Source organism: Leptidea sinapis, chromosome 9 (assembly GCF_905404315.1).
Source record: "Leptidea sinapis chromosome 9, ilLepSina1.1, whole genome shotgun sequence".
Classification (NCBI taxonomy): domain Eukaryota; kingdom Metazoa; phylum Arthropoda; class Insecta; order Lepidoptera; family Pieridae; genus Leptidea; species Leptidea sinapis.
Window position 1 is genome coordinate 12074027 of NC_066273.1, and position 26045 is coordinate 12100071.

Below are 26045 nucleotides of genomic sequence, written 5' to 3' on the forward strand. Positions count from 1 at the left end.
CCTGAGCGACGACCTTGACATAGAACGAGAGCGAAGGTCACTGGCAATAAGGTGCAACATGATCGCTCGCCGATTTTCTCGGTGCACTGAGGATGTTAAAGTTACGTTGTTTAAAGCGTATTGTATGAGTTTTTATTCTTCACAGTTATGGATCAACTACACCAAAAGATCCTATAACATCATCAGTGTTCAATATAATGATGCCCTTCGCATTTTATTAAAAATGCCGAGGTATTGTAGCGCGTCGGGCATGTTCACCGACGCTGGAGTCTCGGACTACTACGCTGTTATACGGAATAGAATAGCGGGTTTCTGGGAAACCGTCCGTAGTTCTAATAATAAGATAATTAAAGTCGTCGCTGAGGCATCCCTTGACAATGTGTTTTACAAACACTGGTTACACGTTAAGGGTACACCAGATCCCTAACGTAAAATGCCTATTTTTTTTGAAGTGACTTTAATTTTATATTCATTAACTATCTTTATACATATTCTTTTTATAATTTTAAAATATTTTGACTACCTACTTATATGTAAACATGTTTTATATAGGTCCCTGACCTGCAATAAAATGATTTATTTATTATTATTATTACACTCAGCTAAGTTTTGCGTAGGTAAAGTCTAAGTACGCTCTAATGATCTCAGCCTTAGAAGTATCAGAAGAAACGCTAACAATATAATATGATCGTCATCTTCATCATCATCATCAGCCAGAAGACGTCCACTGCTGGACTTCTTCTGGCTGATGATGATGATGAAGATGACGATCTGACTGGCCTTCACCAAAGATTTCCACGATGATCGGTCCTGCGCTACCCTCATCCAACGTATTCCGGCGATCTTGACCACATCATCGGACCATCTTGTGAGTGTGCCTACCAACACTGCGTCTTCCGTACGTCTTAATATAATATAATCTGCTATTATTAATGCAGTGTTGCTGTGGATAGCGGGAGGGTTAAATTTTAATATAATATCTAGTCAGATACATAATTTTATAAAGATTGTTGAAAGTTTTAAAAGGTAATATTCGTACGAGGAAAATATTCTTGAAGATTTTGGTTGAAATTAATAGAATTATATTTCACGACTTATAGAAACAATTTTTTTATATTGGAAGAGGAAAGTTTTATATTAAAACTCTTTGATCTTTGAATGTAGGCACGCTTAATGAAATAGAATTTTTTTATGATGAAATTTACTAAAACTCCTTTAAAAACATTATGGAAATATGTATGCAGTAGTGGTGAAGCTATCCAGAAATCGCATTGTGCAATTTGATGAGAGCGGGGCAAGCACTTAGACTTTTACTTTGGTCATCAGTTAAATCGACAAAATTTAATTAAATTAAGTGTGTTTTAAAAATAATATGTTGCACTTAGTAGTAAAACAATATCTCAGTTCACACGAAGGTATTTAGTAATTCTTAAATAAAACTCAGCACTCAAATACGTGTTATTGCTACAAACCCTAAGGCTGGCATCATATTAGATGTTATAGTTAAGGTTTAAGTCAAATTTAACGTTAACAGTCAGAGACAGGCCGTATATCAAGGGCAAGTAACGAAATATGAAGCAGTAGACACAAACTGGTACCCATTAGATGCCAACAGAAGAAGAGGAAGACTAGATGGAGAGACGAGCTAGTAAATTACGAAGGAGTGGTATGGTCCCGCACAGCAAACAATAAGGACGAATGGGCGAAGAAAGGGGAGGCCTTTGCCCAGCAGTGGGTTCTACATATATAAAATATTGTAAATAAATTAGTTATAGGCTTTAATAAATAAATTAAAAAATGTTCAATACAGTTCCATTTGTCGCGTCAATCTGGTAATGATGACCATAGAGAATTTAAACACTACGTTCAAGAGACGGGAGTGCCATACAAAATAATGAGAAATGTCGCTTGTATTGTATTGTACTAAATCTTGATACCAACATAATCAACTAATGACGTAATATCAGAGCTGCCAATATAATAAATATATAGGGTTGGAATCAATACATAATTTGTATCGATAATTAACTAATATATATATTATATATTTAAATTAATATAAATAATATCTTATTTTAAGGTTCTCTTTCTCTCTCTTCTAAAAACAATTAACATAATTAATATTTTATTAATAGTTTTGTTTTGCGTTGTAGTTTCGGTTTAGACAGTCGTTTTTCAGATGTTGCAATAAAGTCGTAGGCGAGGGTCCTGAATCTGAAATTATAACAGAATACATATTAGCAGAAGATAGTTAACCCTATTTTTTAGGCTTTAAATATTTTTTGCACATCATAACCACAATATAATATAATAAAAAGGATTTAAAAGGTAATAAACTTATTAATCAAAAATATAGATACCATAAAAATTAAATAAATGAAAATAAATTTAATAATAATTTAAAATAAAATATCGACAATCGATAAAAAAGTGTCAAACACTACAGATAGATTATAATATTATAATTTTTATTCTATATGAATTAAATCAAAACTTTATCACTTTAAATCACTTTAAGCATTCTTTATTAGCTTATTATTATTAGTTCATAAGTGCTTACCTTTCTATATCCAAAAATAATTTAGCCATGTAAATTCTCTTACTTCCATCTGACCAGCCAGATTTGAAACCACATAATTTACACATTTTTTATTACATGGTATAGCTTAGAAAGTCTTTCGCATTTATTATATAAATAATTAAGCACATTACCCTGAATAATACACGAATAAAGTAAAAGAAAACGAAAATTCGTAACAAAAATTGTTAACAGTCACTTTTATTTTGAATGAATGACATGTCACATGACACTCAAACTAAAACAAACAAAAGAGTCGAATATATGTTAGAGCGAGACAGCGTTTGCCGCCATTATTTTTAGCACAATGCCATACATATTCGAGTTTAGTAGAGAGTTGCGCCAGGCTGATGATGACTTGGATGTTGAAAGTCGGGACTTCATAACAGCGTTATAAAAAGGCTGATGATTTATTTGCTTTTGAAATAATCTAATTCTTTGTATTAAACATATCAAAGGGCCATGAAAATACTAAAATGTTGCCAAATTTCGTATGTGCCGCGTTACTAATTATTGTATTTATTTATTTTTTTATTAAAGGTATCACAGATACACATCACGCACTTAAAAACACTTACGGCCTTACAAATAAACTTACCATAAAGTTATACTTCAGAATAAACCAAGAATATGCTAAATGTTGACTGAAAATCAATCGCCTTAATTGAGTCAATTGGTTCCTTTGGTCGTAGTCGCTCTCTCGATACGAAAACGGTACACACGCGTTTGTTGTTGACAGAATTGCTTACAATTTGATATAGGTAAAACATTAAAATGCTGTCTTGTGTTATGGGTAGATGCACTTATTATGAAAGTAAAAAAAAAACATAGAAATACATACCACAGTTAAGAAATCATGATTTTTAACATTTTATTTGATTTCATTATTTATCTAACAAAATAAATACGTCGCCATGACAACGCTGATCGCCACCAAGCCGATCATAGATTAACGTACAGAAGTGACGAAATATTGATGCTGTCTGTTGCGGGATGATCGAGGTAGAATATTTTAGGAAATGATCTAAAAAAGTCGTTGTTGCTGTGAATGTAATACGAAATGTAATATTTTTTAATAAACAAGTGCGTATATAGGTAGCTGAACTATCAAACAACTAAAACAAGTTTTAGGGTAGGTAGCGGACGTAGACAGTGAGTACTATTTGTTTACGTAGGAGTTTTTTCAGTAACACTGTCCCTTTCTGTATATCCCTTGCTAACTGCAGAAGAATCAATGGATCATTTTCTTCTTCTCCCATTACCTTATTGTAATAAGCCCTCAACAAAGAGACTTCCAAACAAATAAATTCATAAATTATATAAGATACAAAAAATGATACTTAATTGTAATCTTAAAACTTTTTGGGAGCCGTCGTTAGTAAAATTGTAAAAAGGTTACTGTAGATACCTTTCCGATTTGTTTTGGTGTCTGTATGTTTCTTATTATTTTATGTATAAATAATTGATATCATCAATGTGGCCATATATTATAATCAATATTATTTTTTTTATTAAATCAATGACACATTATCTACCTAATTTCAATGCAGTTTTACTACTTTATAGCTTTTACTACATGAACTCATGAATGAATCGTAATTTAGGCATAAATCACGGTGTACGGTAAAAAATCATATCTGATGAATTAACTGTATTTTTCCTATACAAATACGACGCAATTAGCAAAATAGATTCAACTCTTTTTCGCTTGCGATAATTGTATTAACTATCCTTCTTTGACGTGTAATCGTAATGGTGTGTGCTATTGCAATGTTAAATTATTCATGTGTGCGTTAGTGTATCATTTTCAAACACCGAATGTTGTCTACGTAACATATCTGTACTTTTAAATATCATTGATAAAAGTATTTAAATGGAGATGGGCAGGACATATTATGAGAAGCAATATAGGAAAATGGACAATCAATATTATAGATTGGTATCCATGACGAGGGAAAAGGAATCAAGGAAGACAACCCATCAGATGGGAAGATAATTTCAAAAGTGACTGGACAGATCACAATGGAAAATTCTGTAGGAGGTCTATGTCGAAAGACAAGATAATGAAGAATAATAATATCACTTAGGTTAGGTTATATTATTTAGATTAGAATAATACTTAGATTATATCATATAATGTACTCATCTTTACATTGTTTGCTATAAAGGCCTATTCATTCATTAATTCACAATGTCACTTCAAAATATTTACTAAAATACAATATAGAATTTATATTGGCAACGCATTCTTTACTAAAAATTGGATCATTACATTTTATAAAATCGAGTGACAGTAATTTGTTCTTACTGGATTGTTAAAGTAGTGACGAGACTATATTTCATACGACGCATAATTCAAAAAGAGTATAGCAACTTTACAATAGATTATTTTACTTGACTTGCTGAAAATAAAAATGGTTATTATATTTCTGGGTTCAAGCCAAGATGTTGAAAACTACGCCTGATCGGCGCCACGGTACCCGAGTTCACCATACGCTTTACTAAATTACTTTTGCAGATGCTTAGCTTTATCGAAATTTATTATTGTCATACGAGTTATAAATATGAAAACTGTAGTAAGATACCAACCGCACGCTATTCAATGTTACCCATTTTTGACAACACGCTCCGACATCATCATCAGCCGGAAGACGTCCACTGCTGGACAAAGGCCTCCCCCAAAGATCTCCACGACGATCGGTTCTGCGCTGCGCTCATCCAAACTATTCCGGCGATCTTGATCAGATCGTTGGTCCATCTTGTGGGGGACCACTGGGAACACTGCGTCTTCCGGTACGTTATTCGAGGACTTTACTGCCCCAACGGTCATCTGTACTTCATAAAAAGGCATAAAAGGCATTTATTTTCTCAAAATTGATTCCTTTAGAATTCTTTTTGATGTCATTTCTTATACTACTAGATACTACTAACGCTTTGGAAACAAATGGCGCTCTGAGAGTTAAGAAGCGGCGCAAGAAACTCTCCCAGCATTCTTTTTTTTGCGCTCTTTTCAATAAAAATATACAATATTGTACAGTCATTTCTATCGCTATAAAATAATCACAATCTAGTCCCAGGCTGTCCGATCATTTAGATATTCACCAATGGAGTAAAAGGATTTACGACAGAGCCATTTTTTTAATAAAACATTTAAATTTATTTATAGATAATGTCTGAACAGTGGCTGGGACACTATTGTAGAAGTGTATACATTTACTCTTAAAGCTATTATGTATCTTATGAAGCCTACTAGAATTAGTTATAAGCAATCCCTTATTTCTAGTGTTATAATAATGAAAATCACTATTAAGAGCAAAAAGATGACGATTTTTGTGAACATAATTATATTAAATTTTCATAAATGTACTGAGAATGAACAGTCATAATATTTATTTCTTAAATTTTTCTTTGAGAGACTGTCTATAACCAAGCTGATATATAGCACGAACAGCTCTCTTTTGCAGTGCAAACACTATATCAATGTCAGTAGCATGACCCCATAGTAATATACCGTACGTCATGATGCTGTGAAAATAACTGAAGTACACTAATCTAGCGGTCGCAAAATTCGTGTACTCTCTAATCTTTCTGCCGTATGCCGCAGAGCTGAGTCTATCTGCTAGATGGGTAATATGTGGACCCCACTGAAGCTTTTTATCTAACGTGATACCCAAGAAGACCGTAGTGTCCACAAGTTCCAATCTCAGGTCATTTATAAGTACGTTGGTTTGTACCTCCGCTGTGTTTGGTGTAATGAACCTTAAACACTTTGTTTTTTTACTGTTTAAGTGCAGATTATTCGTCTCAAACCAACGCACTATCTTTGAGAGTGCATTGTTTACCTCGTCATCAATATCCGCACGTCGCTTCACTTTAAAAATAAGTGAAGTATCATCAGCAAACAATACAATCTCATGGCTATCATCTACCACAAACGGTAGATCGTTAATATATATAAGAAACAAGAAAGGACCGAGAATAGAAGCCTGTGGAACACCTATCCCTACAGGTTTACCCGAAGACCGTTTGCCATTTACATCGACTATCTGAACTCTTTCGCTTAAATATGATTTTAACAGATTTAGGGCTCTATTTTTCACTCCATAATGTTTTAGTTTTAGGAGTAAAGTTTCATGGTGGACGCAGTCAAATGCTTTGGACAAATCACAAATAAATCATGCCCAATGCATCCTGTGACTCTTCCCAGGCGTCAAAGATGTGCTCAATGAGTCTAGTACCCGCATTAATTGTTGATAAGCCTCTAGTGAAACCAAATTGATTTTTGTTCATTAATTTACAAAAATGCATTTGTAACTGTTGAAGCAAAAATTTTTCAAAAATTTTACTAAAAACTGAAATAGGTCTGAAATTAGCAGGGTCAAAAGAACTGCCCGATTTAAACAAAAGTATAACTTTGCTGTGTTTCATGAGGTCAGGGAACACACCCTCATCTATGCATTCATTAAATATTATTGCTAATTCAACTATGTGCCCTGCCCACTGCCTCTCTGAAAATCTGAAAACAAAAGAATACCATTTCTATAACACAAAAGATACTAAAATTATATATTTTTTACCAGCCATATTTACCTACTTTTTTGGACGAAAAGATCTGAGTCACTATTTATTGAACGCCCCTCATATTTATGGATAAAAATAGGGTTTTTTTTTTTAGTTTTTCCAAAGCAAATGTACACATATGAGAAGGGCACATTTGGCGCTTCAATGATAATTATTGTAGGCGAGTAGCGACAGGATAATAAAACAGTTATTTTTCTATTGATTCATTTTGGAGTGATACTAAAAATCTTAAATCAGACTTAAAATCAGAAAATTTGTTCTTGATTTGCGATCACTGATTTTGGACTCCGCAGCAGTTTATTATTGGAAGTCATTCATAATTGCATAATGCACATTCTTTGTGTTTCTAGGACCGTACCTTTACAATAAGCCCCATAAGCTTTTATGTCTGTATGGTCTAACTCGACACTTGTACATGTCAAGTGTCGAACAACTGCACACGAATCGCTCCTTTTGCAAGACTACTGTCACACAGAGGGACTTCGGGAGGTCTTGGATGGTTAGCTCACCTATGAACCGAAAACACGGATATCGCACGTACTCGTATGTTTGCACATACAACCTCTCTCTCTCTCTCACACACACACCCTCTCTTCCTCTCATGCATACACACACACCTTTACCTCTATCCTTAGATTTTTTGAGCTTTTTACTCCCTGTGTAAAAGTGGAATCCTGGTGACCAGTAATACAGTATTTTATTACCTACCACAGGCATCAGCGATCCACGATCAAAACTTTGGTATCCCCTGTATTTTTTAGGCTTCTGTTGTATTGTAATTTTGGTTGTTGGTGAGAAAATAAAGTTATTATTATTATAAAACTTTTGTACTGACTGGGAACCAATACAATAATTTCAGTTAATTAACTTGAAGAATCTGAACAAATTGATGCTACCATCACCGAAATACACCGTAGACGTAAATTTGAGTTCCGTCCAAACGTGCAGATCGTTATCTTAATGCTTTTTGTCGATGATAATATTTTAAATCTTGCTAATTATTATTCATATATTTACTAGTCAACACGACAGAGTTTGTTCTATCCAAATAAAAATATATTTATTAAGATTTTATTGTATACCATTATTATTATTATTATTTGAAGAGGGTGACTATTTCCTAGTCCTAAAGATTACTAGAAAGTTGAACTCCAAAGTTGAACTATTGTGTTCGCCACTCATACTAAAGCTCGTCGTCAAGCCCTGCCGCCTTTATGAACCGCAGTAACTCCTTGACGCGAGTGTTGCAAACACCATCTGGTGGCAAGGTGTAGTCGCCAAAGATTGTGTTACGCTTATGCATTAGTGGGCGGCAATCGCAGAGTAGATGTATAGGCGTTTCATCAGCCTCAAGGCAAAATCTGCAAATTTTGTCATTTTTGATGCCGACCACACTGAGGTGCTTGTTTAGGCGACAGAGCCTAGTTAGCATCCTGGTGAGAATGCATAAATTTTTCCTGTTCAAGAATAGCGCTTCATTCGCATATCTACTGTTGAATGCCCTTATCAGTGCTTTAGAGTGGTTTAAACCTAAAGAGTTGTTCCAGCGTTATAGTGCTTTTTGTTTACATTGGTTTCTAAGGGTGCGTCGGATGGCGCTCTTAGGCACTCCACAAATAGGTTCTCGACCATATTGGACTGCTTTAGCTCCAGCTCTTGCGAGCTCATCGGCCATTTAATTGCCTATGATTCCGGCATGCCCTGGGACCCATCTGAGAATCACTCTGTTCTTCATGCCTAATGAATTCAGGCATTCAATGCAATTATTGACTAACTTTGATGCCGTCAAGTCAGCGTCTAAAGCCAACAATGCTGCCTGACTATCAGAGTGAATGTATATGTTATGAATGAAGTAGCCTTTTTGGATATTGGTTTCCGCGCATTCTAAGATGGCGTACACCTCTGCTTGAAATATCGAGGCAAAGCTCCCCAGGTTTGTGCTGGATTTGAGCCTGGGGCGTTCTCCATAGACCCCACAGCCAACTTCATTTTCCATTTCGGACCCATCGGTGAACCTTATGAGGGTCCCGTCCTTCCACGAGACTTTGTTGTTCATCCAGTCGTCCCTGGAAGGTAGTTCCACGATATAATGTTTAACAGTGTTGTATACCATAGTTTTTACTAATCATGTAATATAATTATATAAGGGATTGCTAATATATGCATTAATTTGTTATGAATAAATATAATCTGGTTTGAGGTATGTATGAATTTATCAAAGCCAAGTAATTTAAGTAGGTACTGAGAAGAAACAATAGTTCAACAAAGCTCCTATATTTTTTATGTAAATAAGGAACGAGACGAGCAGGACATTCAATTGATGGTAATTGATACGCCCTGCGCATTACAATATAGTGCCAGGATTCTTGAACAACACAATAATTCTGAGCGGCAATACAATTGCGCTCGTCACCTTGAGATATAAGATATCAAGTCTAATTTGCCCAGTTATTCCACTAGCCACGGCGCCTTTCAGACCGAAACACAGTAATGCTTCCACGTTACTGCTTTACGGCAGAAATGCGCACCGTTGTGGTTCCCATACTCTAGCCGGCATCCTGTGCAAAGAAGCCTCTCACTGGAAACTGATTGTATAGTTCGAAAGAAATTCATACACATACAGTTAATCTATACATACACCCAATCGTCCTTCATGATTAGTTAGTTACGACAACTCCCTTTTCGTTCAACTATTCGTTTCGTTTTTGGCGAAACGCCACACGCTGTAAGCGCTTTTAACATAGGTTGATGGAAAATTTATAATTCAGCTAACAATAAGGTTTTATCAACATTGTAAATCACGAATTGATATCAATTAAGAAACAAACAAGATAGTCTCGTTAAACAACTACCTACAAATTTGAAGACACCAAATTAAGTAGTTTAAATGAACCAAAGAAAATATCGCAATATATTCCCAAAATATCAATCGATTTTGTAGTTGTTAATAAAAAATGAAGAACACAAATGAGTGAAAGCAGTACTGTTTGCATAGGATGCTGACTAGGCACAGCAACGACGCCCATTTCTGCGAAGCAGTTATGGCATAAAAGGTATTTATTTTCTCAAAATTGATTCCTTTAGAATTTATTGGATGTCATTTCTAATATACTAGATTTTGGAAACAAAATGGCACTCTGAGAGAGAAGAAGGGGCGCAAGAAACTCTCCCAGCATTCATTTTTTGCGCTCTTTTCAATAAAAATATACAATATTGTACCTACAGTCATTTCGATCGCTATAAAATAATGTGTAAGCATTATTGTGCCTCGGTCAGAAGGGCGCCGTAGCTAAAGAAATTACTGGGCAAATGAGACTTAACATCTTATGTCTCAAGGTGACGAGCGCGGTTGTAGTAGCGCTCAAAATTTTTGAGTTTTTTAAAAATCCTGAGCAGCACTGCATTGTAATGGGCACGGCTTATCAATTACCATAAGCTGAACGTCCTGCTCGTCTAGTCCCTTATTGTCGATTACGAGTAAAAAAAGAAGGACTCCGTGTTAACTTACATAACAGTGAAGAACCAAAACAAGCCGGTAAACGAGTATATACATAGCCCAACGCAACATTAATACAAGCCGATCCGTCGTAATAATATATTTTAAAAATGCCGTCGTGCGTTGTGAAAAAGTGTAAAAACGATAGGTACTATAAAAGTATTTGTGGCTGGCTATATATGATTATTTATGGGAGAAAAAATTGTGGAACTAGTATGCCCCGTACTAGTATGCTCAATAATAAAAGAAATATATCTGGCCAGCATTTTCTAGCATTTAGCGAGACAAACGAACAGCAATTGATTTTTATATATAGCTAAAGCATTTGTTGATATATAACCCATTGCGTTCATCTCATGACCATTGTGGTTTAAGACGCTTCAACTTAATATTATACCATAATGAAGTTGTTACTTATTGTGTTAGCCGCCGTGTCATTCTCAAGCGGTAAGTGTGTACATGTTTTTTTACTACTACTAAGGGCTCTTTGCACAGTATGCCGACTAGATAATGGGTCCCACAACGGCGCCTTTTTCTGCCGTGAAGCAGTAATTATTAAGTATTATTTATTGTTTCGGTCTGAAGTGCGCCGTAGCTAGTGAAATTACTGGGCAAATGAGACTTAACACCTTATGTCTCAAGGAAGCGAGTGCAATTGTAGCGCCGATCAGAATTTTTGGGTTTTTCAAGAATCCTGAGCGGCACGGCATTGTAATGGGCAGGGCGAATCAGTTACCCTCAGCTTAATGTTATGCTCGTCTTGTTCCATATTGTCACTAAAATGTGATAAGGAGGACAAATGAGCGTATGGGTCTCCTGTGTTAAATGATCAACATCGCCTATATGTTCCGATTCCTCCGGTATTGCAAGAGTTTTGCCGTTCTTTTAGGCACCTTTTACACCGTTTGTTTTAATGGCACCCAAGTCGTATTGTCCTGTAAATACAAAACAAGCAATAACTACCTTTTTGAATAATTTTGAAGTTTGTAACGATTAAAGGAACGATTTGTATCCAGGTGGTAACCAGTAAGGTAAGGTACAGGTAAGGTCTTATAGCTCCTCGTTACACTTCATCTATCGCACTCTTCTTACATTCTGGCTAAACAAATAGCGCTTTCAGATACTACTTTAGGAACATAGCTCGTACTGCTAAATATTTTCGCCCTAACTTAAGATTAGGAGCTCAAACGAGTAATAACATTTTATCTTTAACCTAAACATAAAAATTAAAAACAGTAATGTGCAGCGCCCAATGCACACGTCTTGTCACCCGCCTGACAATTCTTTCTTAATACCCTGATTAAATTTTTTTTTTAATTGATTCCTTTTAATGTCATTTAAAGCACTAGTGTAGCTGTTACACTGTGGTAGAGATTGCGTAGACGTATTAAGTTTTATTTTAGCTACCCGCACAGACTGCGTTCTGTCAAAAGTGATTAGTAAAAATAAAATAAATATTATGTTATTTATTATTTATATCTCAACAATAAACGACGATAACATACAAAAATAAGGTTTCTATTTCGTAGACTGCAATAGTTTATAAACTTGATGTTACTAATTCTAAGGCTTTCCCGACCGGTACCGCCGCAACCGCCAACCCTGCATTTTAAATCTATTATCTTAGATCATTTATACCTACGTCTAGATAGACTATGACAGCTGTGAAAACGTCGAAAAAAATTGAGTTTAGAACTTACCTCTATTTTGAGCAATTCACATACATTAAGACACAAAGTGTCATACAAATCACGAGAGTGACGAAGCTTGTCACACACACTAAACTAATATTCCTGGCCTGTTTTAATCGGCTATCTAACAGCTCTAAAATCTTCGAAATGATCCATTTAAATTACCTACATTAGATAAGGATTAATTAATGCTGTATTGCTTAAAATCTCTTCGTAAATAACCCATTATTTCCCGTAAAAAGTAAAGGATGAAAATGGTTATTGCGGTTATCCCTAAGAGATAGACATATACCATAGCGAAATTTTTAGTAGACCATTTTAAGATGTACAATAGTGTAGTACATTGTTTTCATCTAATTACGTCGTAGGGTTCAGCCAGTGTTTTCAATGTAAGCGCAAAAAAAGTGTTATTGCCGACATAACATTAGAAACATCTATAATTATCAGTGTTTCTCTACTGTATTATGCATGTAAACCTTCCTCTTGAATCACTCTATGTATTAAAATAAACCGCATCAAAATTAATTGCGTAGTTTTAAAGATGTAACCATACATAGGGACAGACACCGGGAAGAACTTTCTCTTATACTATGCAGTGATATGGGAGAGGTAGATAAACGGGTCAAGATGGATCTTAAGTGGTCACCACAGCACCCACTTTTTTTTATGAAAATAAGGGACGAGACGAGCAGGACGTTCAGCTAATACGCCCTGCCCAATGCAGTGCCGCTCAAGATTATTCAAAACCCAAAAGTTCTGAGCGACACTACAACTGCGCTCGTCACCTTTAGACGTAAGATGTCAAGTCTCTTTTGCCCAGTAATTTCACTAGCTACGGCACCCTTCAGACAGAAACATAGAAATGCTTACACATTACTGCTTCACGGCAGAAATAGGCGCCGTTGGGGTGCCCATAATCTAGCCGGCATCCGGTGCGAAGGAGCCTCCCACTGGTGAATTATAATTAATGTATATTTAATCACAGAACCCGTTTAGGAAGGTGATCGTGCTTTTTTGAAGGTACTCATATCGTATTGTCCTGAAAACACTGCGGAAGTTAGCTCATTCTATAGGAATACATACGAAACTAAGTCATAAGTAAAAATCAGGCATGGTTAATATTTTCATACTTCAACTGGATTATAGTATTATTCTTGAATTATGTATTTAAATAAGATACGAGTATTTAGATTATAAGCGCTGTTAATTTGATTTTATATTAATTTGTGAATTTCGAGATTTTTGCCTGCTTCAAGGTAACCTTTACAGCAGACTGAATTAATGCGATTTTCTATTTATAGCTAGGTTATATTTAGTTACTTTTTGTTTTTGTAAATTGCTTTTGGTGAAGTATTAATGTTTTCCACAACATTATCTTTTGATAATTTAATTCAGATTTATGTTTAAATTATTTCGTTTTCAGGTGTCAAGTACAATGGACTAAGGGGTAAGCTACTATTTTCATTTTTTTTTATAGAAGAGGAAGATACATAAGCGTATAGTTCTACTGATGTTAAGTGATCACCTCTCATTCTCGTGCAATACCAAAGGAATCACAGAAGAAGACCTTTTAAGTGGTTGTACGCGCTTTGTAACGGACTTAACAAAAAGGAGGAGGTTCTCAATTCGTTTTATGTTTGTTACCTTAGATCCTTGGATTGGGTGAACCGATTTTGATAAATTTTTTTTTATTTGAAAGCTTGTATTTTGTTGTCTCATTCGGTAGCAGCCAAGGTAGGATTGTAACTACAGACATAGTTATAGGTGAGACGTGCTTTAGTCGCACGCGCGAGTTATAATTTGATATGAAATATTGTAAAAATTTGACCAAGAAAGGCTCCTTTGCACAGGATGCCGGCTAGATTATGGAAACCACAACGGCGCCTATTCACTAGTGAAGCAGTAATGTGTTTCGGTGTGAAGGGCGCCGATCTAGTGAGATTACTGGGAAAATTAGACTTAACATGAATCAAGGTGACGAGCGCAATTGTAGTGTCACTCAGAACTTATGGGGTTTTCAATAATCCTGAGCGGCACTGCATTGTATTGGGCAGGGCGGAGCAAATACCATGAACGTCGTGCTCGTGTCGTTCCTTATTGTCACAAAAAAACATCATACTATCTAATCAAAATAATGACATGTATATAATTTTATTTCCCTCGCAGTGAAATTTGGGGAGTCAGACGCAATGATCAACAAGGAAGTATTTCTCAATATACCCCGGACAATAAGAGAAGCTGAGAGCAGTGGTTGGCTGAGAACCGACAGACCCCCTGGGCCAATGAGAGAGTTGAAGATGTACTGTACAGCGGGGAGATATGTCTGTCCACTGTTTGCGATGACGGGTTTTGTTGCTGGGCTGCAGATTGGGGTGAGAAATAGAGGTTTAAGACCAACCAAAACCAGATTCAGGTCATCATGACACTGCAGTAATAGATCAGTACTCATACTAGAGAGCCCGAACAGACGCACGCACACATACACATAATTAACACGGCCGCTAAGCAATCTTGGGAAGACAAAACTATTGAGTGCCACGCCGTACGCCGCCGAGACCGTCGCTGTTCTGGTTTAATTAGCTGCTTAACGCTGTCCACGTCGTCAATCTTACTACTACTACTAATTCTACTGATCTGCACATTGGCAGAAATGGCGAGACTTGCACGCCTTCCCTCGGGAGATCGTGCATCCTGGTCACTCGCCAAGGCTGTCCAAAGAAATATCAGCCAGCCAGCCATTCCGCCACTGCACAGGGAGGATGAGTCGCTGACGCATCGGCACTTTGTGGAATCAATTACCAGCTGCCGTTTTCCTGAACCGATACGACTTAGGGACCTTCAAGAAAAGAGCATACGCCCACCTTAAAGGCCAGCAACGCATCTCTTGACAACTTTTGTTGCAGGCCACAGGCGGTTGCCTCACCACTCTCATCCCGTGAGCCTCTTGCCCGTTTGCCTCTGTATAAAAAATGTATGTTGCAGTTTCCCGTGGACGATTTCAAATCAGCAACGATAGAGCCAGACAAGAGATTAGTGAGGTGGCACGCTCCGGCCACGGACTCTGAACCCGCGCGGGACTATTGGACAGCTACACAATATTATGTGTCTGAAGGTGATCTAATATTAATAAATATTAAGGCGCGGACTGACTAGGATTGTAGACGCTACAACCAATCCTACAATATTTGTGTTGATTATGTGGCTAAGCTGCAAATGGGCATTTATTTTACTGATTTTCTTTTGTTTTTTTCAAAATTTACCTATTAAACTGAAAAATTGTTCGGTTTAAGTTTTAGAAATGTACTAATTCTATTAAATTATTTAAAAAAAAAGAATGTTGTTATAGCTGCAAATTCGGAGATTTTTAATTCCAAAGTTTATATTTGGGAAGCAACTTCCAAATTTTTTATTGGATATTTAAAATTTTTCATAAATACTTTATTCGGTTCAAAATTTTCTTTAAGTCCTTCTTTGTGTACTGTATTTTTTGCGTTGGAATATTTTCATTGCGTTATCTTGTAATTGACTCTCTTAGAAATCAGTTCAGTGTCTGTGTACCTTGCTAAAATATTACAAAGAGTAGTTGTTATGGTACGAACCTCAAAAAGGAAACACGTCAAAAAGCCTTATAGTAAAAAACAAATAAACTTTTTATTCAATTAGGCTTAAACTAAGCTCTTTTGAAACGTTACTACAAATATTTCTTTTAAATTACTGAATTTACCATAATTTTATTTACCATTCGTAAAAAGTAGAGCTCGAAAAGAACATACAAAAAACTCAACGGCCACTCTTTTCAATCAAATAGAGCATTTTACAATGGCTTAATATACATAGCACATTAATTTGTAAGGTGCTGCATTCATTATATGAAAGCGTTTTTTGTTTGACTTTTACCTCGATCAAGAAAGGCAAATTTGTAGCTATAACTGGAATGAAAGAGCCACATTCGTCACACTAAGCACACGGACTAGTAAAATAAGAAGGACTCCACGCCGTGATATTAAGGCGACACTAAATGCCAGCGACCTTGAGCGATATGAGTTCACGGCTGCCGGCCCGCCATCTATGTAACAAAGCCAATATTTTCAAAATTCTTTCGTAGAAAACAGTTTATATGCTTACAATCCTCGTTATTCACTACTAATCTGAATAAATGAACCTACACAAAAAAGTACAAGCTATAAGAATAACTTTTCTGAGAGAAGTACCAAAAAAAATGCGTCACGCCATGCCAAAAAACTTGTTTAACTTCAAAGAAAAGTGGTAGTTCAAAAAGGCTCGACAGTGTTAACTATAACCAACAGCAAGCATTAGCATCCTACAAATAAGACTTAAGGATATGTGTAACAGGATTAAGTAAGTGTTCATAGTTCGAAATGCTAAACTTTCACCACAAAACTTGTCTAAAAACACCATATTTGCGTGTTTTCTGCTTACTCTTCGCCTTAACAAGTGCGGTTACGGGGTATACCATTTACACATTTTTTCTCCCTTAAATAATCATATATCCACAAATACTTGATACTATCGTTTTTACACTTTTTCACAACGCACGACGGCATTTTTAAAATATTTTTTGCGACGCAAACTGATCTGTCACAGACGATGGCAAATCTGATAATGGCGGCCGATTGGCTTGTATTAGTGTAAGTGTATGCGTGGGGCTATGTATTTACACGTTTAACGGCTTATTTTGGAGCCTCACTGTTATGAAAGGTGACACGGAGTCCTTATTTTTTTACTCGTCCGTGACTTAGCAATGAACAATCAACTTATCTACTCGTTCAACTATCTCGACAACGAGGAATCCCTAGTTAGTGCGACATCCTCGGCTCGCGAGTAGACTATTTACCTCATTTTTTAAATCAATTTACATTACATTCATCATTCAGATTATCTAGTACATTTAAAACCTTATTATCTTTTTTTCAGAAATAGCTAAATATAATTTTTCCATAACATCCAGCTTATAATTCGCCCGTAGCTTAGTTGTAATAATTGTTGGGTTATTTCAGCATCGTTACAAGCCAATGCTGGTCCCAGGGTAGAGAATGGAGACACGCTGCAAGATGGCGGGGTGTGGGTTAATGATCTTGAAGGTCAACTCATCAGGATCCCCAGCACTGAAGCTGAATTGAGCATGACATTGTTCAAGAAACAGAACTGCCATCCAAAAATGGGTAACAGGCTTAATGAGCTTACTGTTGCATTATGGAAATTTATTATCCAAAATGGATTTAAAATCACTTATTGAACGCCAAAAAAGTAGCAATAACAAGCTAATGTTACGTAATATGATTATTTTCAGATGGAAAAACTCACAGAACAGTTTAAAGATATCTCTTTTGACTGTTCTGTGGAACAACTGCTAAAAACATTATCTAAAGTTTCTACTTTTTAAAGTTAATTTTGTTGTATTCGGAGGCTACTTGCCCACCCAGTTTCATACCTGATGAAAAGTGGAAATCTGCTGCTCATGGACTACCAGTATACTACTATAATGCAATATCCTTGAAATGAGAATATAATTTCAGCTCTATGTCATATCAAGAAAGTCGTAGATGATTCCAAAAATTTTTGAGCTTCTTGGTATGCCTTTTTTTTATGGAATAGGAGGACAAACGAGCGTACGGGTGCGGTACGGTTACACCTGGTGTTAAGTGATCACCGCCACCCACATTCTCTTGCAACACCAGAGGAATCACAAGAGCGTGGCCGGCCTCTAAGGAGGGTGTACGCGCTTTTTTTGAAGGTAACCATGTCGTATCGTCCCGGAAACACCGCACAAGGAAGCTCATTCCACAGCTTAGTAGTACGAGGAAGAAAGCTCCTTGAAAACCGCACTGTGGAGGACCGCCACACATCCAGATGGTGGGGATGATATCCTAATTTGTGGCGTGTCGTGCGAAGGTGGAATTTTTCTGGCGGTCGGAGCTTTTAAATAATAAAGTACAACAGGGCTGCGAAGTGCGCTGCAGTAATTTTTGTGTCCAGCTTGCAGCTAATATAAATTACAGTATAAATGATATGATATAAATGATAATGTATATTATGATACCAAGAAGAATGGTATATTAATATACTCCGCCTGGTATTCTCTTCCCCGATGGCCTAAGACTACGGCACGATAAGTATTACCATTGATTGTCCTTTTCAGAACATTTTGGTACCTTCTCATTGAGTTAATGAAAATAAAATAAATTACTAACTTAACTAATAAGTAGCTCATGTTATTCATCTATTAAGTTTTAAATTAATTACCTTATTAAATGATTAGTTCGGAATTACTTTATTGATTTAAAAACACATTTTGCTCTGGTAATTCAATCACACACAGTGGCAAGACATCGCATTGACAAGTGTCATACAGACAGCTCGCCATCTCATCGCTATTGTCTGACCTGTTTTAAATACCACTGGACAAGCTGTTCTGTTGACAGCAATTTTTTTATGCCTATTTGAAGCGCCACTTGCGAGCGTCCAAAGAACTAAATCTGAAGTATAATACAAATGGCTGCGACAGAAGCGTATAGTACTCTGAAGTATTTTTGCATTTTGAATTAAGTTCGTTCGTTTTCCGTGTCATTTATACTTCAGGAATCGACGTAATAACGTATACATTTTGTTTTATAAATAGTTTCCCACCATCTATGTTATTTAGCTGAGGTCGTCGTCATCACTAGTTTTAGTACCGCAGACCCTCGCTATGGCCAACAGCGCAAAAATGGCGAATATCAAACAGGCACAAAAGCACTTTGACAGCCGCCAGTCCAGTAGTAAATAGTAGAGGTCCGTGCGTGACGCCCACGTCTATTTTCAGTTTCGGTCTGAAGGGCGCCGTAGTTAGTGAAATTACTGAGCAAATGAGACTTAACATCACATGTCTCACTGTGACGAGCGCAGTTGTAGTGCCGCTCAGAAATTTTGGAATTTTTCAAGAAACCTGAGCGGCACTGCATTGTAATGGGTAGGGCGTATCAATTACCATCATCTGAACGTTCTGCTCGTCTAGTCCCTTATTTTCATAAAAAAATCAAATTACACTTTATAGATCTCAGCCTTAGACATAAGTAAATATGTATCTATCTATACATATATGAAAAAACAATGTGCAGGCACTCACTACTTCTGGAATATGACGCACAAACTGACCTGTGACAAGCTGTTGCCCTGGTTCCCGCTGGTGTCCAACCATGATCTGATTGGAGTCGGATTCCAGTTCTTCGGCAGTCTTCCCGAAGTATCCAAGGATAGACGCGATTGGTTTGATTTATTTAACGGCGGCGGACGAATGATTGCAGAGGTTTGTTAGTTAGATATTTATAAAATAATAGTTGATCCAGCAAACGTTGTATTGCCGTAATAAGAAGAAAATCAATAATTAAAATTTTTGGGGTATTAAAATAGATAAACGATTCTCAAACCTACGAAATATTAACTCTTGATAAAGTTGGAAAGATTCTAATTAGTTATCCATTTTAAACTATTCTTTCAATTTGATTTCTGAACGACGGGGGACATATGAAAGGAAAAACAAAATTGTTGTTTTTATTTAATTCCGAGCATTTTGATATTTATTCAGCTTTTAAACCTTCCCAGGTTTTCTACAAATAATTCAAGACCAAAATTAGCTAAATCGGTCCAGTCGTTGTCGAGTTTTAGCGAGACTAACGAACAGCAATTCATTTTTAAATATATAGATAAAAACCTGATAGTGTAGTAGTTAAGTTCTAATATATAACAACTAAACGAATACATCTCCCTTTCTCTCTCCCTACTCTCGCTCCAAGGCTATGTGCCTCATGCATTTACTCTTGAGTTTATGTCCAAGAAGAGGGATCGTCATGGAAAAAAACGTCCCACATTTACATGTCCCTAATATTGCGTTTCGTCCGTAAAAAATGCGCGCAAAGAAGTTTGACTTCAAAATACACACATCAAAAAAGTCTAAGCAACATGTTCTTATTTTAATTTTAGGATGGTGTTTCACATTATAACGTTGTATTTTATTTTTAAAATAATATTTTTAGGGTCCTATGATGTAAAAATAACAGAAATTATTAATATTAGAATATACTGCAGAAACTAAGTTACATAAGTAAGTAAATTAGTAATATCATGCATGTTGCTTAGACGCTTTTGATGTGTGTATTAACGAAACAAAAAAATAAATAATTGAAATAAAAACTATCCTATCTCTCAAGTTGTATCAAACTGAACACAGTACCTATGCAAAATTAAAATCGGTTCATTACTAGGTAGTACCGACCATCGATAGTGGGGAGGAGGCTTTACAGATATCAAAAAATTTTAACTGATATCAAAAGTGCGTTAGTAAAATGACATCAAAAACTTTTTAAAAATTCAACGAAATTAATTCAAATTAAAAGAAGTATATATAAGATTAATATTAATATCCAACTCCATACTTAAAGATTACATTATTCATACCTGTTAGGATTATTCGTTCCTGTAAGGATATTTTAGAATGTTGTTGAACGCTGTAGTAGTTAGTAACAATAAAAACATGTTTTTGTAAACAAGTCAAGGTTCCTTTACGGTGAGTAACATCGACAAAATTAATTCATGACCCACTACGATGTTATAATTCTTTTAAAATCATAAATATAGGTTTAAATTTGAACGAAAAAGATTGTATGACAATCGGTGGACTGTCTATGTCAAATAAAATGACAACAGTCACTTAGGAAATGTGACAAGTGACAGGTGGCAGATAAGGTGGGACACGATTCAATTTTGTCGATAGTACCTATCGTATTATCGCTAACATTCGATGTAACAATATCAAAATGGGGCAGAAAAGGACGTCCTTAATCATTTCATGACCGGCTGTTTACTGAGTTCCATTTTATGTTTCAGATGGTGGTTCCATATGCCCCGGAATGTTACTATGAATTGACGCAGAAATACACTGTCATCTCTTTGCATACATACTTCATAAATGATCCGTGGAATATTAAATGCTAATTTGTATATTGTATACTATTATTGTATTTCACTGTTTCCAAATAAAATTAATTGCTGGTGTAATATATATTTTACTAGCTGACCCGGCAAACATTGTTTTGCCATATAAATTAAATACCCCGCGCCCGCTCATTGTATAGATTATTTAGATAATATATAATGAAATTTCATTGACTGAATTATTTGTATTGCGAATATATAGCTATTTCTATGTCAAAAAAATAAAGGTTCCGGACACTGACCTCTACTATACACCCCTGGACTGGTAGCTGTCAAAATGCTTTTGTGCCTGTTTGATAGCGAGAGTCTGTGGTACTAGAACTAGTGATGACAACCTCAGTTAAACAAACATCGATAGGGAAACTATTTACAAAACAAATTGTGTACCTTATTACGTTGATTCCTGAAGTATAAATTACACGAAAACGACGAAATTAATTCAAAATGCAATAATACTTCAGAGTACCTACTATACGCTTTTCTCGCGGCCATTTGTATTATACGTCAAAATTAGTTCTCTGGACGCTCGCGAATGGCGCTTCAAATAGGCACAAAAATTTGCTGTCAAACATATCGAACAGCCTATCCAGTGGTTTTATACAGGTCAGTGATTCCGGAAAGGCAATCACGAACATATAATATACTATTATAACCTTCTTCGAAATACGCTGCATCTTATGTTATTATTTCGCTAATATCTGAGTGTACAGATAACTTACAGGGTTACACATCATTCATAAGCATCATAACCTTTCTTACTACCAATATACTTAACTTTAAATATTACTAACTTGCATAACATTAGTTAATAATGTTAGTAAAATTAAAATTAAGTACAATACAATACGAAAATATTTACGTCTAATGAATTTTACAACATTTATTTTATGAATATTTCAAGCTCATTTGCACCAATGTCCAAGTCTGGTACTCATTATATTCTCTTTAAGTTTGCTTGATCGGAGAATTTTAGATGTTGGACTTCTAAAAACAACGTTGCTGGAAAATAATGACAGGGGTAAAATTGTAGCGTATTCAGAGTGCAATGGAGAGATCGGAGTGTCCCTGCGGGATCCAATCAAAAATGAGGAGATCCGTAGGGGAACCAAAGTCATCGACATAGCGTGGTAGATGGAACTGAAGTGGCAGTGTGCAGGGCATATATAACAAAGGACAGATGGCCATTGGGGCAGTAAAGTCCTCGAATGGCGACCAGGGACTGGAAGAACAACTGTTGATAGACAAGATGGACCCATGATCTGGTCAAGATCGCCGGAATAGGTTGCATGAGGGCAGCGCAGGACCGATAGTCGTGGAGATCTTTGGGGGAGAACTTTGTCCAGCAGTGGACGTCTTTCTGCTGAAATTATGATGATGTTAGATAGTAATTAGATATATCTTTAATTACAAAGACTTCTAAATACAATGTTACTGGGCAAAATGACTGGAGTTATTTTGTATGAAAGCTGAAAATATAACTTAAAATTAAAATAGAAACTGTTTATTTTAGTGTAATTTGCAAACATCTTTTTAACTCGTAATTTACATTGATTCCTCGCGACCGAACCTTTTCAAAATAAATAAGCGGATGCGGATACTTTATTTATAAGGGAACACAACTTTTGCCGTTTCAGCTAGTTGTGAATAGATTACTCTGGTACATTTTGCACTGAGAAATCGTTATCTAGCGGAGCCGACGACCGAGCGAGATGGCTCAAACTTTTAATAATATTGATACAGTTTTACACAAATTATCTTGCAGCAAACTAGACACAGCCTGTATGTACTATGGGTACAAGACAACGATATATTTAATACAACATACTTACTTAAACATTATGTATGTTAACACTTATAAATTCATCATATTATAATAAATGTTTGCACATATGTATTCAAATCTGGAACCTATAAGCTCAGTAGGCAGGGTCACTAAACATTGGGCTATACAGGATGTAATGTGTGACCAGGCGATTGTTCAGTAACTATTTCAAATATCAAAACACTTTAAACTGATTTCAAAAGTACGTTACCCAATTAGTACAAATGTCATTATATCGCACATCAAGGACGTCATTGTGAACATTTTCTTTGAATAAATTTTTTTATACTTACTAAAATAAATATTATTCAATTAAACTATAGTTTTTTTACTTTGTTAGGTTTATAAACAGTTTCCTTTCATACGTGGGTAATACTGAAAATGTTTAGAACTGGCCAGTTAGAAACATTGCTAATGAAAACTTTTTTTCTATTTCAATTTAAGAACTGTTTGGTAACTTAATGTAGAATATTGCGTTCATTTGTTTTTGGGAATTGGCGGCAAATTTAAAACTCTTGTTACACGTGAAAACAAACATAACGCGAGAAAACTTTCGGTCAATGATTTATTATGACTTTCGTTGTGAGTTTACTCAACAACAAAGCTATGATAGGCTGCGATTAACATTTCTTAATAAAGCCCCATCTCGTGCCACTATTTACAATTGGTTTAACGAGTTTAACCTTGGACGTAGCAATCTCAATGATGATCCGCGTGAGGGACGTCCTTTAACAGCGACTACTGAAGATAACATCATTGCTGTGCGACGCATGATAGAGGAAGATAAGAGAGTGTCCCATCAGCAGATACGGGCATTGGTATGAGTCAAGTTCAAAAAATATTACACGAACATTTAGGCGTCAGGAAGCTTTGTACCAGATGGATTCCCCATACTTTAAGCGACGACCAGAAACACCTTCGCATGGACTGGTGTCGCCAAATTTTAGATAAGTTCAAATGCTGTATTTGACACCGTCACAGGTGATGAAAGCTTGATATATTGCTACGAACCCGAAACCAAAAGACAATCAGCTCAGTGGTTGTTTCCTTTCGAGGATCGGCCAACTAAGGTAAAGAAAGGAAGAAGTCAAGGAAAAAAGATGAATGTCTCATTTTTTGGTCGGAAAGGTCATTTCGCGACAGTTGTGCTAGAAGATGGAAGGACAGTTGTGCTAGAAGACGGAAAAAAAATCGACAGAAGCCCCTTCGAAGCAGGATCCTCCTTCACCACAACAATGCTTCAGCGCACTCCGCAAAACGGGCTGTTGAATATTTGACTATGGCAGATAATGAGTCATTCGCCATACAGTCCTGACCTGGCGCCCCTGCGACTTTTATTTATTCCCAATAACTAAAGAAAAAATTCGAGGTATTTCGCTTTACGAGCTCTGAAGATGCGATGAAAGCGTAAGAAAATGCCATAGAAGAGACCCCTAAGGAACAATGGGCCCACTGCTTTCTCAGTGGTTCCATCGAATGCGACGATGTGTAGAGAGGAATGGAGATTACTTCGAAAAACAAGAAAAGTATTGGCAACTTTCTACATTAAGCCGTTTTACATTTTCTAAACATTTTCAGTGTTACCTAACCGAGGTATCAGCACCAAGCTAAAATAAACTTTTAAAATAAGGAAACTAAAACCTTTCTACAGCTAATCTCACACTTTACATCCTCTTTGCTACTGTCTATACATATTACTAATCATACACTAACTATATGATAATATCATATTCATTTTAATTGGTGTAGCATTTAGAGTTTGATGCCTTGGATGTGGTGCTGGAGGCGTGTGTTCAGGATACCTTGGACGGCCAATAGAACAAACGTGTCGATCCTCTCAGCTCAAGATAAAAAGCCGTCTGTCCACGATATGCCACCAACGAATTCTTTCGTATTTTGGCCACATAATGCGGACGGGTAATGAGAGCCTGGAGAAATTGATCGTAGTTGGGAACACAAATGGCAAGCGAGCCCGAGGCCGATCTCCTATCAGATGGACCGACCAAATAAAAGACTCCAGGTCTCCGAGGTTTAGCTCCGTCGTCAGGGCCGCGGTGGACAGAAGCCGATGGAAACAAATAGTTCACTCCAAGTGTGTTTGTTGATGACCACGATTCTCAGTCATGAAGGAACGACTAGAGAGAGCATTTAGAGTGCGCATCTACTCCTGATTATTTATTTAATAAGATTAGATCATTTAAGCGTCTACATAGAGCTTCTTGCTGTCAGGCAACACATGACAACAGGCCAGGTTTATTACTTTATTGTGCATGAAAGGCTAAGTCTTAACACTCGCGATACGTATGTCTCTTTGTTTTTGTGTGCATGCGTTGCTGAAAATAGAGGTAAACAGTTAACCGTTATTTATTTCGACGTGGTCACAGCTGTCACAGTCTATGTACACGCATAAATTATCTAAGTTAATTAGCATAATATGGATTATTTATTCTAAAATATATTTTTAATGTTCGTGTTACACATTTTAGTGAAATAAAAATGCATGCATCATACTTGATGAAAGTAAAACTAGTTAACTATTATATTTCTGGGTTCAAGCCAAGACGCTGAAAATATAACGCCTGATCGGCGCCATAGTTCTTACGCTTGCCGTTTTCTTTGCTAAAGTATTTTCGCAGGCGCTTAAAATTTGGAAAATTATAATTAGCTTCTTTGCAGAGGATACAAAGACTAGATGGGTAACACAGCTGCGCGTTCTTCTATCAATCAGTAATTTGCATTATTTTAGACGTGTCAATGGAGCAATAGGTTGACTCTCACCACGGAGACCCGGTTCGATCCTCGGCCGCCACGTACCAATGTGTATTCGGTGTTATAATTCTTAATTTTCGTCCCTAACGTCATGGTCTGACATTTCTAAAACTACTC

The 26045-nt window shown here is 36.2% G+C and overlaps 2 protein-coding genes across 3 annotated transcripts in view; both read left to right on the plus strand.

The window, feature by feature from the left end:
* LOC126966158 (tryptophan--tRNA ligase, cytoplasmic) overlaps positions 1-26045 on the plus strand; it is a 373239-nt gene that overhangs the window by 191949 nt on the left and 155245 nt on the right. The window contains exon 1 of one of the 2 annotated variants that reach the window (XM_050810113.1): positions 22359-22362. The exons of the other annotated variant lie outside the window; for it this stretch is intronic. The gene's annotated coding sequence lies outside the window, so the exon portion shown is untranslated. Of the gene's footprint in view, positions 1-22358; positions 22363-26045 lie in introns of those variants that run through there. 2 annotated transcript variants of the gene reach the window in all.
* Positions 11020-21400, plus strand: LOC126966176 (uncharacterized). Its single transcript, XM_050810134.1, has 7 exons — positions 11020-11102; positions 13770-13793; positions 14513-14718; positions 15329-15458; positions 17365-17529; positions 19465-19652; positions 21230-21400. Exons 1-7 carry the CDS (start codon positions 11057-11059, stop codon positions 21335-21337), a joined length of 867 nt encoding a protein of 288 aa, XP_050666091.1. The 5' UTR covers positions 11020-11056; the 3' UTR covers positions 21338-21400.